The 18,242-nt window shown below is 47.6% G+C and overlaps 1 protein-coding gene across 1 annotated transcript in view; it reads right to left on the bottom strand.

Annotated features, from left to right (window-relative positions):
• The window catches only part of LOC140186508 (tricarboxylate transport protein B, mitochondrial), an 87,142-nt gene extending 69,414 nt beyond the window's left edge, over positions 1-17,728 (bottom strand). The window contains exon 1 of the mRNA XM_072240885.1: positions 17,363-17,728. Coding sequence (XP_072096986.1) covers positions 17,363-17,462 — 100 coding nt within the window. The 5' untranslated portion in view covers positions 17,463-17,728. The remainder of the gene's footprint in view (positions 1-17,362) is intronic.
• Positions 17,729-18,242: the final 514 nt, after the last annotated feature.

Consider the following 18,242-nt stretch of genomic DNA (forward strand, 5'->3'; position numbering starts at 1 on the left):
TGGATGAAACAAATGGCCTACTCCTGCACCTATTTTCTATGTTTTTCTATGTCTATTACAAAAGGAGCATTTAAGGTAAGAGGGTGCAAGTTCAAAGGAGGTATGGAGGGCAAGTTTTGGCTTTACAGAGAGTGGAGGGTGCATGGAATGTGCTACCAGAGGTAGTAGTGGAGACAAAGATGATTGAGGCTTTAAGAGGCTCTTAGATAGGCACATGATTATGCAGAGAGAGGAAAAAGGGATATGAATATAACTGTTAATTGAAAAGTTGCTAACCAAAAGATTGGTGGTTCCTGCCCATCCAGAGATGCAAATTAACTTTTTCTATGGAGAGCTGTGGTGCAGGTGCAGTTTGGTGGGACTAGGCAGAATAACAAATTGCATAGACTAGATGGGCCAAATAGACTATTTCAGCACTGTAATGTTCTATGAGCCTATGCAGCCATAAAGGATTAGTTTAACAATGTTTCATTACTAATTTAATTAAGTTGGGCCAGCATTGGGCCTGTTCCACCTTTGAGCACAAATACACAGAGTGTTGTTGCAGGAAAGCAGCATCCCTCATCAGGGACCCCACCACCCAGGACATGTCTCTTCTCACCGCTGCCATCAGGAAGGTGCTACAGGAGCCTCAGGACTCACACCACCAGGTTCAGGAATAGATGTTACCTGTCAATCATCAGGCTTCTGAACCAGAAGGGATAACTTCACTCACCCCAACTCTGAACTATTCCCACAATCTATGGACTCACTTTCAAGGACTCTACATCTCATGTTCTCAATATTTGTTATTTATTTATTTATTTATTATTATTATTTCCTTCTTTTTGAATCTGCACAGTTTGCTGTCTTTTGAACATTTGTTGGTGTGGTCTTTCATTGATTCTGTTCTGGTTATTACTCTGAGCATTTATTGTGTATGCCTGCAAGAAAACGAATCTCAGGGTTGTACATGGTGAGAAACTTCGATAATAAATTCACTTTGAATGTTTTCCTGTGCTGATCCAACTACAGTACCAATTACCTTGAAGAGAGAGGAAACCGCTGTCTAACTGGGTGCCCTGCATCCATTGACCAGGTGTGTGCTTCCCTGGAGCACCATAGATGAGGCTGATGTCTCACTGTCACGCTGAGGAGTCCAGCAGGGCCTCACAAAGGGGATCTTAAACTGAGGTTTGTTTAGTCTCCTTAACAGGTCTGGAGGATTCCACCAGCACTACTCTGCAAAGAAGCAGGGGCAATATTTATCTGAACACATACACTCAGTGGTGCAGCCGGGTGGTGTAGTGGCATCAGTACCAGACTTCGAGACGAGTGGTCCCGGGTTCGAATCCAGCATGCTCTCCATCTGTGCTGGGTTGAGCGTCGAGCCAGCAACTCGTAAAAACAGACAAATGCTACAGAAATGGCAAAGTTGCTGGCCGATGTGGTCACAAGGCACAGAGTGGCCACTTTATCAGGTACACCTGTACTGCTGCTCGTTAATGCAAATATCTAAACAGCCAATCACCTGGCAGCAACTCGATGCATAAAAGCTTGCAGACATGGTCAAGAGGTTCAGACCAAACAGAGTATGGAAGAAATATGATCCAAGTGACTTTGACCATGGAATAATTGTTGGTGCTAGACGGAGTGGTTTGAGTATCTCAGAAACTGCTAATCTCCTGGGATTTTCATGCACAATAATCTCTACAGCAAGGTTTCCCAAGCTGGGGTCCATGGCATAGAAAAGGTTGGGAACCACTGCTGTAGAGTTTACAGAGAATGATGCAAAAAACAAAACAAGTGAATGCTAGTTCTATGGTCGAAAACAGCTTATTAATGAGAGGGATCAGAGGAGAATGATTAGATTAGTTCAAGCTGACAGGAAGCTGACAGTAACTCAAATAACCACTGTTACAACAGTAGTGTGTAGAAGAGCATCTCTGAATGCACAACGTATCGAACCTTGAAGAGGATGGGCTACAGCAGCAGGAGACCAGGAACATACAGTACATTCCGTGGCCACTTCACTGGGTACAGAAGGTTGGTAATAAAGTGGCCACTGAGTGTTATTTGATTGTTATCATGTTCCTATTTGTGGACGCTTTCTCTACGCTGAAAACAGTAACCACGCTTGGGTTTTAGTGGGTGTGGATCACTTGGCTGTCCTGAGAGAGAAGTGAACAGTTCATCATTGATAATGATCCTGACTCTTCTTTGATAAGGAAACAATCTCACAGTCACAAAATTCTAGACCTCCCAATTATACAGCCCTTTCTCCTCAGTGGGACTTGGAATTCTGAGGAATACTTCTAGCACTACGGCACAGAAACAGGCCCTTCAACCCATCTAGCCCATGCCAAACTGTTATTCTACCCAGCCCACCAACCCACACTGGGACCACAGCCCTCCATACTACCAACAATGTACCTATCCAAACTTCTCTCAGATGCTTCAATTGAACCCCAATTCTCCACTTCTGCTGGCAGCTCGTTCCACACTCTCACCAGTTCCCCTCTGGTTCCCCTTTAAACAGTCACAGAAACTGGCCCTTCAACCCATCTAGTCCATGCCAAACCATTTAAGCTGCCTACTCCCATCGACCACTGCCCTCCATATCCCTACCATCCATGTAGCTATCCACACTTCACTTAAACATTGAAATCGAGCTCATATCCACCACTTGTGCTGGCAGCTCGTTCCAGACTCTCATCACCATCTGTTTTCCCTCATACTCCCCTTAAAATTTTCACCTTTCACCCTTAACCCATAACTTAGTCTCACCCAACTCAGTGAAAAAAGTCCACTTGCGTTTACTCTATCTATAACCCTTATAATTTTGTATGTCCATACATGGCCTCCTCTACTGCCATGATGAGGCTAAACTCAGGTTGGAGGAGCAACACCGTCTAGATAGTCTCCAGCCCCTTGGTATGAACATAGAATTCTCCAACTTCTGGTAATTCCCTCCCCCCTCCCTTCCCCTATCCCTATTTCACTCTGACCCCCCCCCAGCTGCCTATCACCTCCCTCATGGTTCTGCCTCCTTCTACTACCCATTGTGTTTTCCCCTATTCCTTCTTCACCTTTCCTGCCTGTCACCTCCCTGCCTCCCCTCCCCCACCCCTTTATCTTTCCCCTTACTGGTTTTTCACCTGGAACCTACCAGCCTTCTCCTTCCCACCCTCCCCCCACCTTCTTTATAGGGTCTCTGCCCCTTCCCTCTTCAGTCCTGACGAAGGGTTCCGGCCCGAAACATTGACTGATCGTTTCCACGGATGCTGCCCGACCTGAGTTCCTCCAGCGTGTTGTGAGTGTTGCTTTGGACCAAGGGGGGAAGCTGGAGCACACGGAGGAAACCCACACAGTGACCGGGGGAATGTAGAGACTGAGCCAGAATTGAACTCTGATGACCCCAGCTGTAACAGTGTCACACTGACTGCTACGTTACCGTGGTGCCCAGACCAGGCCAAGTCACCCTGATGAAGGGTCTGACATCTGGTCCTGGTCCCCTCAGACAGGGGTGAACATGCCCCTGCATTCTTCCTGTCAATTCCCATGCAAGTTTCAAGGAGAACTCCTCCCTGGTAGCCTCTGGAGAACACAGAACCGGTCTACTCAGTGCATGGGGAAGGGTTTACCCCAATGGTGTGACAAATCGAACACAGAAGAGCACAGCACTTCAGCCCATGATACTGTGCAGTCCTTTAAACCTACCCTAAGATTCACCTTGGGTGGCGGTGTGGACATACGTCTCTACTAAAGCCACTTCTTCTCTCCGCTAGCTGGCAGATCACCCTTGGGCAAGGTGTAGCACCCGCTTAGAAAAATTTGCCAAGTACAATCAGGGTCATACAGACCATGATCAGCCATGACAGTTGCTACACCTTACCCAAGGGTGACCTGCAGGCTAGCAGAGAGAAGGAGCACCTTACACCTCCTTTGGCAGAGACACATCTCCACCCTGCCACCCAATAAATTGGTACAGAAGAGGTTAATCCATTCTATTCTGTGAGACATCACAAGCCCGAACATCTAGCAGCTCAGCATCTATTTACCCTGCTGCATACAACAGCACATGTGGAAGGTGTAACTGTAGGAAGTGAGGTTTTGTCTTCACAAATTCTATGTCCATTTGATTATCTTCCACACTGCCACCCATAATCTGAGCTGTATCTCCAAATCAATATATAGATTAAACACCCCATTATTCCTATTTTACACTGTTTATATTTATAACATAGTAATTTTTACCAACTGCCACAAAGGAACAAATTTCACGACACACAGCATGTTGGCAATAATGAACCTGAGCCTGATTCTGCTCTCACTGAAGTTTAAAAGGACGAGGGAGATCTCACTGAAACCTACTGAATATTGGGAAGATTCAAAAGAGTTGACGTGGGGAGGAAGTTCCAATAGGAGAGTCGGAAGAGTTGACGTGGGGAGGAAGTTCCTATAGGAGAGTCGGAAGAATTGACGTGGGGAGGAAGTTCCAATAGGAGAGTCGGAAGAGTTGACATGGGGAGTAAGTTCCAATAGCAGGAGAGTCGGGGATCAGAGGGCAGAGCCTCAACAGAAGGACGTCCCTTTAGGACAGAGATGAGGAGCATTTTTTTTTGAGACAGAGGGTAAGTGAATTAGTGGAATTCATTGCCACAGACGGCTGTGGAGGCCAGGTCATTGAGAACATTTAAAGTGGAGGTTGATAGGTTCTTGATTACTCAGGATGTCAAATGTTACAGGGAGAAGGCAGGAGAACAGGGGTGAGAGGAATAATAAATCAGCCACGACAGAATGGTAGAACAAACTTGATGGGCCGAATGGCTTAATTCTGCTCCGCTGTCTTATGGACATATGTTAACAATAATAAACTTGATTCTCATGTTCCTAAACACTGGAATTCTCTACACATGGGGATGTGGAGTTGAGGTCACTGATGTATTTTAAAGAGGTTGGTAAGGTTTTGTAAGATCGGGGCATTGAAGATGATGCAGGGAACAAGTGCAGATGAGAGCCTAGGGCAGATCTGTCATGGCCATGCGGAACAGTGAGGTTAGCGTGAGGGGCCGAGTGGCCAGCACTCATGTCCAGCTGCTGACATTTGTCACTGTTATGGTCTGGTTTGATTTCACAAGCATGGGCCATGTTGTCTCGATTGCTTTGCAACTTTATACCGACAGGCAGAGACAGCCATCACTTAGCCAGTGCTATAATTAAACTGAGCAATTTGCTGGAGGCAAACAAGGGAATGGGATGAGGTCACCCACCCTATCTTAGTTAACCAGGCCCTAACCGATCTGTAGCCTTCATGAGGGACAGAGTTCAGCCCATCATGTCTCTGCAAGCTCATAGAATGCCATTTCTTTCATGCTGTTCTCAAAGCTTCTCCCTCAGTCCTGAAGTTTGATAGATAATTTATTTATTGATTGATTGAGATTCAGTGCAGAACCGGCACTATTGGCCCGCCGAGCTGCATCGCCCAGCAATCCCCCGATTTAACCCCAGCCTAATCACCGGATAATTTATAATGACCAATTAACCTACCGACTGGTACGTTTTTGGACTGTGAGAGGAAACCAGAGCACCCGGAGGAAACCTATGTAGTCATAAGGAGAAAATACAAACTCCTTAGCGACCCAGCAGCAGGAATTGAAACCAGGTTGCCTGTACTGTAAAACATTGTGCTAACCACTACACTTTAGACCACAAGTCTATAAGAGCAGTGTTAGGCTATTTGTCCACTGAGCCATTTTGAATGCTCCATGGTTGATTTATTATCCCCCCCAACCCCATCTCCTGCCTTCTCCCCATACCCTACGATATCCCTACCTATCAACCTTCGCTTAAATATACCCAATGACTAGGCCCTCACGGCCATCCATGGCATCGAGTTCCACACATTCATCCCCTCCTTGAAGGATTCATCCACAGCACCAGGTTCAGGGACTCTGCAACCATCAACATGTACGAAACGGCGCCCCCCCCGCCCCCCAGCCCCCCAATGCCTTCATCATCATTTTGGGGGATTTTAACCAGGCCAGTCTGAAAAAAAAAAATCACAAGACAATTACCATCAACAGATTACTTGCAATACCAGAGGAAACAACACATCGGACCATTGCTACGCCAGCATCGAGAATGCCTACCGTGCTATTCCATGCCCTCACTTCGGGAAGTCTGATCACCTGGCTGTACTTCTACTCCCTGAGTATAGGCAGAGACTAAAGACTGCAGCACCAGTAGTGAGGACCAAGAAGGTATGGAAAAGTGAAGCCCAGGAGTGCCTACAGGACTGCTTTGAATTGGTGGGTTGGACTGTATTCAGGGATTCGTCTTCGAACCTGGATGAGTATGCTGCAGTTGTTACTGACTTCATTAAAACCTGTGTGGATGAGTGTGCGGCTACAAAGACATGCTGTACAATCCCAAACCAAAAGCCATGGATGAACCAGGAGGTATGTCATCTGCTGAAGGCCAGATCTGTGGCATTCAAGTCTGGTAACCCAGGCCATACCAGAAAACCAGGTATGACCTGCAGAGGACTATTTCAAGGGCAAAGAGACATTTCGAATGAGGTTGGAGGCGACATCGGATGCACGTCAACTCTGGCAGAGTCTGCAAGACATTATTTCTTACAAAGTGAAACCCAATAGCATGAATGGCAGTGATGCTTCATGACCAGATGAACTCAACGCCTTCTATGCCACTTTGAAAGGGAGAACACAACTACAGCTGTGAAGATCCCTGCTGCACCTGAGCTCTCTGTCTCAGAGGCCGAAGTTAGGTTGTCTTTAAAGAGAGTGAACCCTCACGAGGCAGAAAGTCCTGATGGAGTACCTGGTAAGGCTCTGAAAACTTGTGCCAACCAACTGGTGGGAGTATTCAAGGCCATTTGCAACCTCTCACTGCTATGGGCGGAAGTTTCCACTTGCTTCAGAAAGGCAACAATTATACCAGTGCCTAAGAATAATAATGTGGGCTGCCTTAATGACTATCACCCGGTAGCACTCACATTGCAGTGATGAAATGCTTTGAGAGTTTGGTCATGACTAGACTGAACTCCTGCCTCAGCAAGGACCTGGACCCATTGCAATTTGCCTATCACCACAATAGGTCAATGGCAGATGCAATCTCAATGGCTCTTCACAAAGGTGTTAAACCACCTGGACAACACAAAACACCTATGTCAGGATGCTGTTCATCGACTATAGCTCAGCATTTAGCACCATCATTCCCAGAATCCTGATTGAGAACTTGCAGAACCCGGGCCTCTGTACCTCCCTCTGCAATTGGATCCTCAACTTCCTAACCAGAAGACCACAGTCTGTGTGGATTGGTGATAATATCCCCTCCTCGCTGGTGATGAACACTGGTGCACCTCAGGGGTGTGTGCTTAGCCCACTGCTCTGCTCTTTCTATACCCATGACTGTGTGGCTAGGCATAACCCAAAAACCACCTATAAATTTACTGATGAAACAACCATTGTTGGTAGAATCTCAGGTGGTGACAAGAGAGTGTACAGGAGTGAGATATGCCAACTAGTGGATTGGTGTCACAGCAACAACCTGGCACTCAACATCAGTAAGATGAAAGAGCTGATTGTGGACTTCAGGAAGGGTAAGACAAAGGAACACATACCAATCCTCAGAGAGATCAGAAGTGGAGAGAGTGAGCAATTTCAAGTTCCTGGGTGTCAAGATCTCTGAGGACCTAACCCGGTCCCAACATATCGATGTAGTTATAAAGGCAGTAAGACAGCGAATTTCATTAGGAGATGGAGGAGATTTGGCATGTCAACAAAAACACTCAAGAACTTCTATAGATGTACAGTGGAGAGCACAGGACCGAAAGAAGCTGCAGAGGGTTGTAAATTTAGTTGGCTCCAGGTTGGGTACTAGCCTACAAAGTACCCAAGACATCTTCAAGGAGTGGCGTCTCAGAAAGGCAACGTCCATTATTAAGGACCTCCATCACCCGGGACATGCCCTTTTCTCACTGCTACCATCCAGGAGGAGGCACAGGAGCCTGAAGATACACACTCAGTCATTCAGGAACAGCTTCTTTCCCTCTGTCATCCAATTGCTGAACAGACATTGAACCCATGAACACTACCTCATATAAATATATAAAATAATATAAACAGACTATTTCTGTTTTTGCACTATTTTTAATCTATTCAATATACATATACAGTGATTTATTTCTTCCTGTCCTCTATGTTATGTATTGCATTGAACTGCTGCTGCTAAGTTAACGATACCTGTCGGTGATAATAAACCTGATTCTGATTAGACCCTTGAGCCAAAGTGGGTAACTTCACTCACCTCAACACTGAACTGCTCCTGCAATCTATTGACTCACTTTCATGGACTCTTCATCTCAAGTTCTCGAAATTCATTGCTTATTTATTTATTCATTACTTCTTTCTTTTCTCTCGTATTTGCACAGTTTGTTGTTTCTTGCACACTGGTTGTCAGCCCTGTTGGGTGTGGTCTTTGACCGATTTCATTATGTTCCTTGGATTTACTGAGTATGCCCACAAGAAAATGAATCTCAGGGTTGTGTATGGTGACGTGCATGCACTTTGATCCCGCCGCTGCCTGTAAGGAGTTTGTACGTCCTCCCCATGGCTGAGTGGGTTTCCTCTGGGTGTTCTGGTTTCCTCCCACAGTCCAAAGGCGGTCGGTGAATTGGTCATTGCAAATACCCCCGTGATTAGAGTTGGGTTAAACCTGGGGTCGGGGCGGCATGGCTCAAAGGAACAGAAGAGTCCACTCCACGTTGTACCTCAATAAACAAATAAATTTACTTTGAACTTTTGGACTTTAGATCTGCCGCTGTTCTGATGAATTTCTCATTGCAGTGCATGTGTCAAAAATAAAAGCTCTTTCTCTCACCTCATCCCTTCGGCTGTTAACCCCAAACCCGAGCCCTTTGCTTGTTAAACTTCCTCGCCTGGGTTTCCTCAACTCAAAGCATTTCTGCTCAGAATGAAAATTTGCAAATATCAATACGTCTCTCCTATCAGATTTCTTCTTTTTCAGCCCTTGACCTCTTCCTCCAATCACCTCCCAGCTTCTTACTTCATCCCCTCTCTCTGTCACCTGGTCTCACCTATCACCAACCAGCTTGTCTGCTTTCCCTCTCCCACCATCTTGTTCTGGCTTCTGTCCCCTCCCCCCTTTCCAGTCCTGATGAAGGGTCTCGGCCTGAAATGATCACTCTTTATTCCACTCCACACATGACTGACAACCAACGTGCAAAGGATAACAGAGTGCGCAGGTAAAAATAACACTGAGAACACGAGTTGAAAAGAGCCCTTGAAAGTGAATCCATAGGTCAAAGAATCAGTTCAGAGTTGTGATGAGTGAAGCTATCCACACTGGTTCAGGAGCCTGATGGTTGTAGGGTAATTATTGTTCTTGAATCTAGTGTGTGGCACCCAAGATCTCTCCATCTCCTTCCTGATGGCAGTGTTCCCAGAAGACAGTCCAGCACAGGAGACACAAGCACCCAGATATGGAAATGACCATTCATACCTCTCCCAGCACAAGCTGAACTTCTGCGATACATATCTTTCCCCCTACTGGAGTCTATCAGGCGAAGGCTTCATCCCTGTGTGATAGAAATTCAACACAGCGGCTCACATCGACTTTGAAACCTCCAGCAGAAGTTCAACGCAAACTCTGGGCTTCCCGCCGCACCTTGCATGCCTCAGGTCACCTTCTGTGGTCTGACAGGCAGCGTCTCATCCATTTTTAGGAGATTGGAGAGGTGGACGAAGATTTAAATGGTGACTCATAGAGCTCTTGACAGATGAGAGCTTGTTAATGTAATTAGGTACATGGGAGACCATCTTCATCAGGACATCAAATCCATCTTTCAGTGAGTCATCAGCTGCTGAGCTCATGATGCAGAACTGACTGACGTCAGGGTGCATCAGTTCCACCGAGCATACCACCAGTTGTCCAACCATGACTTACTGATGGGAGAAAGCAGGCATCTTCTACACTTCATCAAACAAGGCTTTTCTTCCCTTTCAACTTAATTTAACCTCAGGGAATAACTTCTGTCTGTTTATTGAAATGTTCACTGAAAGAAAATAAATTTCTTTTTTCAAATTCCTTTCAATTCAGCAGAATATTTACTTACAATGTGACATTTCCAGAAATAGATTCCAAGTTCAAAGTACATTTATTATCAAAGTATACTTGCCTCCTCACAGACAGCCACAAAACAAAGAAACCCAATAGAACCCATTTAAAAAAACATCGAACACCCAAAGTGCAGAGAAAATAAAACAAATCATGCCAACAATAAACACGAGCAAATAGTGTACTGAACAGAAGTCCACAGAGAGTACATCCCCAGAGCCAGAGTTCAGTGCAGAGCCAAGTGAATATTGTAGAGCAACAGGAAGTGAGCTGAGCTAGCCCATCCCTCACCTCCCATTGACTCCCCCACTATAGGGAACATCCTCTGCATGTCCACTGTATCTAGGCCTTTCAATATTCAATAGGTATCAATGAGTTACCCCACGTCTTCTAAACTCCAAGGAATACAGGCCCAGAGCCCTCAAACGCTCCTCTACGTTAACCCTTTCATACTCGGGATAATTCTCATGAACTTTCTCCAGACCCTCTCTGGAGAGAGGCAAGATAGATGGAGTCTCCCATGAACCTAACACCAGACCATGTACCTGGGCTGAGCCGGAGGTACAGATCCCAGTGGAGGAGTTCATTCAGGCTGAAGGTGACAGATCTCTCAGACAGGTTCCCCTGTTTCCTTAAGCAGGGTTACAGGAAGTCTAATCAACCCAGTGTTGGTCAAGCAGCCAGAAATACAGGTTTGAAAGGATAATTAGCCTGACGTGGTTTTGCCGCTTTCAACATTCATCAGGAATCTGAAGTTGCTTCCTCACCCCTCAGGCCAAATCAAAACAATGCAAAATGCTCACCAACCCCCATACTACTCCTCCCAAAATATGCTGTCAAACCTCTCTGCAACTCCAAATACCCACTAAAACATCTCCTCCTCCGTTGAAGTATCCCTCCAAGCTTCCCTATCCTCCTCCCTGAGAGAGTTCCTCCCACACCCAGACTTGCTCTGGGGTCTATCACCTTTCCTAAAGGACGGACCATGCCCAGAACTGGAAGGCAGGAGGTTGAATCATGGATTTCCGAAGTCTGACACAGCCTTCGTGGTGTTTGTGCTCAAAGTCCGTATTTATAAAACCATAAGTCCCAGACGCAAATGCCACAAAATCTGCAGACAATGGAAATTCAAGCAACACACACAAAATGGTGGTGGAACGCAGCAGGCCAGGCAGCATCTATATGAAGTACAGTCGATGTTTTGGGCCGAGACCCTTTGTCAGGACTAACTGAAAGAAGAGATAGTAAGAGATTTGAAAGTGGGAGGGGGAAGAGGAGATCCGAAATGATAGGAGAAGACAGGAGGGGGAGGGATGAAGCCAAGAGTTGGGAAGTTGATTGGCAAAAGGCATACAAGTCTGGAGAAGGGTGAGTATCACTGGGCGGAAGGCCTTGGAAGAAAAAAAGAGGAAGGGGAGCACCAGAGGAAGATGGAGAGAAGGCAAGGAGTTATTGAGAGAGGGAAAGAGAGGAAAATAAATAAATAAATAAATTAGGGATGGGGTAAGAAGGGGAGGAGGGGCATTAACGGAAGTTAGAGAAATCAGTGTTCATGCCATCAGGTTGGAGGCTACCCAGACGGAATGTAAGGGGTTATTCCTCCAACCTGAGTGTGGCTTCATCTTGACAGTAGAGGAGGCCATGGATAGACATATCAGAATAGGAATGGGACATGGAATTAAAATGTGTGGCCACTAGGAGATCCAGCTTCCTCTAGCAGACAGAGTGTAGATGTTCAGTGAAATGGTCTCACCAATATATAGAAGGCCGCATTGGGAGCACTGGACACAGTATATCACCACAGTCGACTCACAGGTGAAGTGTCGCCTCACCTGGAAGGACTGTCTGGGGCCCTGTATGGTGGTGAGGGAGGAAGTGTAAGGGCATGTGCAGCACTTGTTCCGCTTACAAGGATAAGTACCAGGAGGGAGATCAATGGGAAGGGATGAGGGGGACGAATAGACAAGGGAGTCGCGTAGGGAGCGATCCCTGCGGAAAGTAGACGGTGGGGGGGAGGGGGGGAGGGAAAGATGTGCTTGGTGGTGGGATCCCGTTGGAGATGGCGGAAGCTACGGAGAATTATATGTTGGACCCGGAGGCTGGTGGGGTGGTAGGTGAGGACAAGAGGAACCCTATCCGTAGTGGGGTGGCGGGAGGATGGGATGAGAGCAGATGTGTGTGAAATGGGGGGGATGCATTTGAGAGCAGAGTTGATAGTGGAGAAAGAGAAGCCCCTTTCTTTAAAAAAGGAAGGCATCTCCTTTGTCCTGGAATGAAAAGCCTCATTCTGAGAGCAGACGTTGTCTGCGCCCATCTGACAAGTTCAAGGATTAGTCAGAATGTAGCCCCTGGGTAAGGGATTCCAGAGAGTCAGAACACAGAAGCTACTCAAGTTTTGAGCAGCAGAGGGCTGAGAGGAAACTGAGGCAGGGAGGGAAAGGGAATGGAGGGCAGCTACTCTCAGTAGGCACCTTCACCAACCCAGAAAGCCCATAGCCTTTGTCAAAGGAGATCAACTACAGCCTCAGCCCAGATCACCAGTAGGCCTGCTCACCATGGCATCTAACTGGCAACACAAGGTTGACCTTGGCAAGCAGTTAAAGTTCCCTAACTTCATCACATCATCATCCCCAAGGCTCAACATGGTCACCTGAATTGCACAGGTTCACCCTTCTCTAGCTAAAGAAATCCCTCTTCATCCCTGCTGTAAAGGGATGGCCTTCTATTCTGAGACTGTCCTTTGGTCCTAGGCTTTCCCAATATTGGAAAGATCCTCTCCATGTCCACTCTATCTAGGCCTTTCATTTGACAAGGTCCTGTATGACAGGCTCTTTCAGAAGATTAAAACACATGGGATCCAAGATGAATTGGCTAACTGGAACTAAAATTGGCTTGGTGATGGGAGGCAGAGGTAGAGGTTGCTTCTCTGACTGGAACTGCTATCTCAGTGATCAGTACAGAGACCCTCGTCTCCCGTCATACATTAATGGCTTGGATGTAAATGGAGGAGAAGTAATGTTGGAGATAAGAGGAAATTTGCTGGCAAAGTTCAGGATATTGAGGGAAGCTGTCTAAAATTACAGCAGGATAACAGATCACATTTTGTGCAAGTATTGCAGACAAAATTTAAAGATTCCAAGTACATTTATTATCAAAGTATGAATGTAGTATACAACCCTGAGATTCATCTTCCCCACAGACAGTCACGAAACAAAGAAACACCATGGAACTTGTTCAAAGAAACAAACCCCAAAGTGCAAAAATAAAGAAGAAATCTCACGAGTGTCAAAAAAAGAATGGAAAACACACAGAATACAAAACATCAAACAACAGAGTCCTTGAAACAGGAATGTCCAGTTCAGTTCAATTCAATCCAGTCTGTCATTCATTGACTGCAGTTAACAGAGCCAGCCCATCCCGAACAACATTGCACAAATTAGCCATTAAAAAAAAATAACGACCAGAAACACACACAACATGATCTACAGAGTCCAATCCACAAGCCGTGTTGAGTAAACCTTGCCCAAGACCCAGGTACCACCCTCTGGCAGCAGTGAACAGGAGGGGGGGAGGGGGAGGGAGAGAGAGAGACCGGTCAAACACAGAGACTTTCCTCTGGGAAGAGACACAGAGACAGGTCAAATGTAGGCACCTTCCTCCGGCAACAACGAGAGAGAGACAGAGGGAGACAGGGAGACAGAGAGAGACAGAGAGAGACAGAGAGAGACAGAGAGAGACAGAGAGAGACAGAGAGAGACAGAGAGACAGAGAGACAGAGAGACAGAGAGACAGAGAGACAGAGAGACACCAGTCAAAAGCAGGCAGATGGCACTGAACAGCCACTCGCCTACAGCTTTCGTCCTCATTCGTTTCAATCTTGCATGACACTTTAATCAGCAAGAAATGGAGTCGAACACAGGCTGGTGCCCCATGTCCAGGCTGCAAACCTCTGAACTCCCTCGGAGATAGCAAAGCAGCAGAATGCTCAATGGGCCTGAAATCACACCGACAAAATGTAAATCACAGGATCCAGTTCCAACAATTGTGAGGCGATGCATCATCAGGCTCCTCGAGAGCAGATGATGTGAGTTCCACTCCAGAGAGGCGAGGTGTCACACAGCCACAGTGCTGAACACTTGCAATGTGGTCACTGACGTAAGGAGACAGCAGCAGATGCTATCTATGCATAGCAAGCTCCCACAGTATGAGGGAGGTTGTGAGCAGATAAGCTGACCTGGGGCCATTAAAGTTTGAACACCAAACGTTGAGCTCAAGGCCGTTAATTGTGCCGAGCGACGGTCAGTCTCGGCTCTGGTCACTGTGCTGGTCTCAGATTAACCCACTGGATTTTGCAAGGCTTCATACCTTTAAGCCTTTAGACTGCGGGTCTCTGCTGAACTGCCTGATTTTAAACATCAGGGAGAAGATGGCCTTCTATGAGGCCCTCCACTGGTTGTGGTCGACCATGGATGTCGTGTCATAGCTGTTGGAGGCCAGTACACAAGGCAGAGCAGTGCAATATGGAGAGCAAGCTGTTGCCCCATGTAGCAGGCTCCCCATCTCCACACAGCTGATAAACCCAAAGGAATGAGGAATGGCAGAGACAGATAGAGAGAGCACCAGTCAGCACTGAACTCAATGTAGAACTGCCTTATGGACTCCACTCCCCATGAGTGGGTACAGCCAAAAGGCAGCAGAGTTTTCCTTCTCCTAGATGAGCTGCCAACCACAGCTGATGAGCCCCGTCTGCCTGAAGAGACTGGTTTTGAGGGGCCAGTAATCCTTTCTCCTGTCAGTAGAAACTGTTCCGCTGGTCTTAGTAGCTAAACCACACGTGAAGACCAGGAGCTCGACTTAGTTGTCAGAGGCTATCTGAGGCACACACCTTTGCCAGTATTTAATGGGTAGTGGGAGTTTATCCCTATTACGCCCCCCCCCCATTGATAACAACCTTCAGGAACCACCCTCTATTACGCAAATTGGGCAGGAGTGAAAGGTGTGCGCACGGTGGCATCGCGGTCAGCAGAATGCTTTACAGCACCAGTGATCCGGTCTTGGTGATCTCCATTCTCTGTAAGGAGTCTGTACAGTTTCCCTGTGACCACATGGGTTTCCTCCAGGTGCTCTGGTTTCCTCCCACAGTCCAAAGGCGTACGTGTTAGAGTCAGTAAGTTGTGGGCATGCTAGGCTGGCGCAGAAGTGTGGCAGCACTTGGTGAGCTAACCCCAGCACATCCTTGAACTGTGACATACAAGTGAAGTTTGGATAAATACATGGATGAATGGATATCAGAGTGTAGATTTAACCTCAGATTTATCTATCACATATACAGTGAAATGCATTGTTTGCGCTAAGTCAGCAGAAGTGAAGCGTGTGCTGGGGGAGCCTGGAGTGTTGCCACTCTTTCCTACTCTTTGCTTCTGTACCTTTACTGACCAACTTCTCCAGCATATACGAACGACTTGGTCTCCACAGCTGTCTGTAGCAATGAATCCCACAGATTTACTACCGTCTTACTAAAGAAGTTCCTCACCTCCATTCTAAATTGTGGCCTCTGCTCCTAGACTCCCCCACTATAGGAAGCATCCTCTCCATGTCCACTCTGTCTGGGCCTTTCAACATTCGAGAGGTTTCATTGAGATACTCCCTCATTCTTCTAAACTCCAGTGGGTACAGGCCCCAAACCATCAAACCTTTCTCAAGTTCATCATCATTATGTGCCATGTTGTATGACGTGGGCAAGCATCGTCTTTGACTATGACCGTTCTTGGCAAATTTTTCTACAGAAGTGGTTCTCACCCCTTTTGAAAGTAGCCCATCCACAGTTCACAGTAGTGGCGATTAAAGCTATCCACACTGGTTCAGAAGCCAGGTGGCCTGCCTCCAGAAGCACGAGATTAAAAATTAGGCCATTCAGTCCATCAAGTCTTCTACACGATTTTGATCATGGCTGATTTATTATCCCTCTCAACCTCATCTTCCTGCCCTTCCCCCATAACCTTTGACACCCTCACTGGCACTGTCTGCAAACTTGGTCTCGATGCCATTAGGATGGTAGCTTGGCAGAATTCTCTTCCAGAAAGGACTGTGGAGGTTCCCTTCTTGACTTTATTAAAACACAGCACTGAGTAGGGAATTTGGGATTTTGCCAGAAACTGGTACCAAGGTAGAAGATACCTGTGATGAATGGAGAAGGATCGAAGGTGACTAACCCACTCCTGCATCCATTTCCTACTCTGCCTTAACTTTCTGGCACAAAGCAAATAGTTGTCCACCAATATGCAACTGGGACTAAGCTCTCCAATTCTTCAGGAACTCTCAGCTGGACTTTCCAGATAACACTTCTTTTGAGTATCTTACACAGTTTTGGTCACACACCTACAGGAGAGATGTAAATAAGGCTGAAAGAGTACAGAGAAAATTTACAAGGGTGTTGCCAGGTCTGGAGGACCCGAGTTATAGGGAAAGGTTGAATTGATGAGGACTGTATTCCTTAGAACGTCGAAGATTGAAGGAAGATTTGATTGAGATGTACAAGATTATAAGGGGTATAGAGAAAGTAAATGCAAGCAAGCTTTTTCCACTGAGGTTGGGTGGGACTATAACTAGAGGTCATGGGTTGAGAGTGAAAAGTGAAAAGTTTAAGGGGAACACGAGGGGAAATGTCTTCACTCAGAGGGTGGTGAGAGTGTGGAATGAGCTGCCAGCACAAGTGGTGCATGCCAGCTCGATTTCAACTTTCAAGAGAAGTTTGGATAGGTACATGGGTCCCAGTACAGATCAGAAGTAGGCAGTTTAAATGGTTCAACACTGACTAGATGGGCTGAAGGGCCTGTTTCTCTGCTGTATGTTTCTATGACTTCTCTCTTACACGTCCCGATCAGCAGCTAAACGGCAAAGATGCAGACCCAAACACGGACAATATGCACAAAGCAGAAGCAATATTGGAATACAACATACCATTTCCAATTAACTTGTTTGAATGACCTAAGTTCCAATATCACTTTGGGTCAGTCTGAGCGACCCACCAGTAATGATCAGTATGTTCGCCCGGATTTTACCTGTCGCTGCCTGAGTGCACAGATCTAAACGCTGACCAGTTGGGCGATGTTTAATTGGATTTACGCTCCTCCGAGAGGCTCTGTGAGCAACGTGTAGGTTCAGGAGGAACCCTTTATTGTCTGTGTACAACCTCCACCCCGGAACCAGCGCCCGCACTTACCTGCCAGGATAGCTTTGCCGGGGTGGGTGAGCTTGGCTCCTCTGGCTGGAGCAGCGGCGGCCAGGCAGCGGGGTCTGGTGTGCGGGCTCCTCTCGGACATCGCTGGCTGCTTCTCTGCGGCGCAGGGAGAATTAAGCCCCTGGCAGACGGGAGAACTGCACGCTCAGTCGGGCAAGAGTGCGGTTATAGAGTGGGCAAGGGGGGGGGGGATTTGTCGACCTTGGACTGGGCTGGTTCAGTGCAGAAAGTGAGCAGGACACAGCGCCGCTTTCTGAAGCCTCTGCCGTCTCGCCTCTCTGTGCTCAGAGACCTGTCTGTGAGCGCGCTGGGGCGGAGACCAGTGGCGCTTCTTCATCCGGCGTCGACCGTCAGCAGTTCGAGCCCCAGCACGCAGCTCCGCCCCACACATCGCCCCAACGCGCAGCTCCGCCCCCCATCGATCTCCCCATCGCCCCAGAGCGGAGCTCCGCCCCACACATCCACCCAGCGCGCAGCTCCGCCCCACACATCGCCCCAACACGCAGCTCCGCCCCCCATCGATCTCCCCATCGCCCCAGAGCGGAGCTCCGCCCCTATCAATCTCCCCATCGCCCCAGAGCGGAGCTCCGCCCCCTATCGATTCCCCATCGCCCCAGAGCGGAGCTCCGCCCCCTATCGATCTCTCCATCGCCCCAGAGCGGAGCTCCCCACCCCATCGATCTCCCCATCGCTCCAGAGCGGAGCTCCGCCCCGATCGATCTCCCCATCGCCCCAGAGCGGAGCTCCGCCCTCCATCGCCCCAGCTCAGAGCTCCGCCCTACCGACCCGATGCCCCAGCGCGGAGCTCCGTCTTTCCTCAACTCAGACTCCGGCCAGGCTTAAGTCATAGGCGTTTCCTCCG

This window comes from Mobula birostris, chromosome 22 (genome assembly GCF_030028105.1).
Source record: "Mobula birostris isolate sMobBir1 chromosome 22, sMobBir1.hap1, whole genome shotgun sequence".
Taxonomy (NCBI): domain Eukaryota; kingdom Metazoa; phylum Chordata; class Chondrichthyes; order Myliobatiformes; family Myliobatidae; genus Mobula; species Mobula birostris.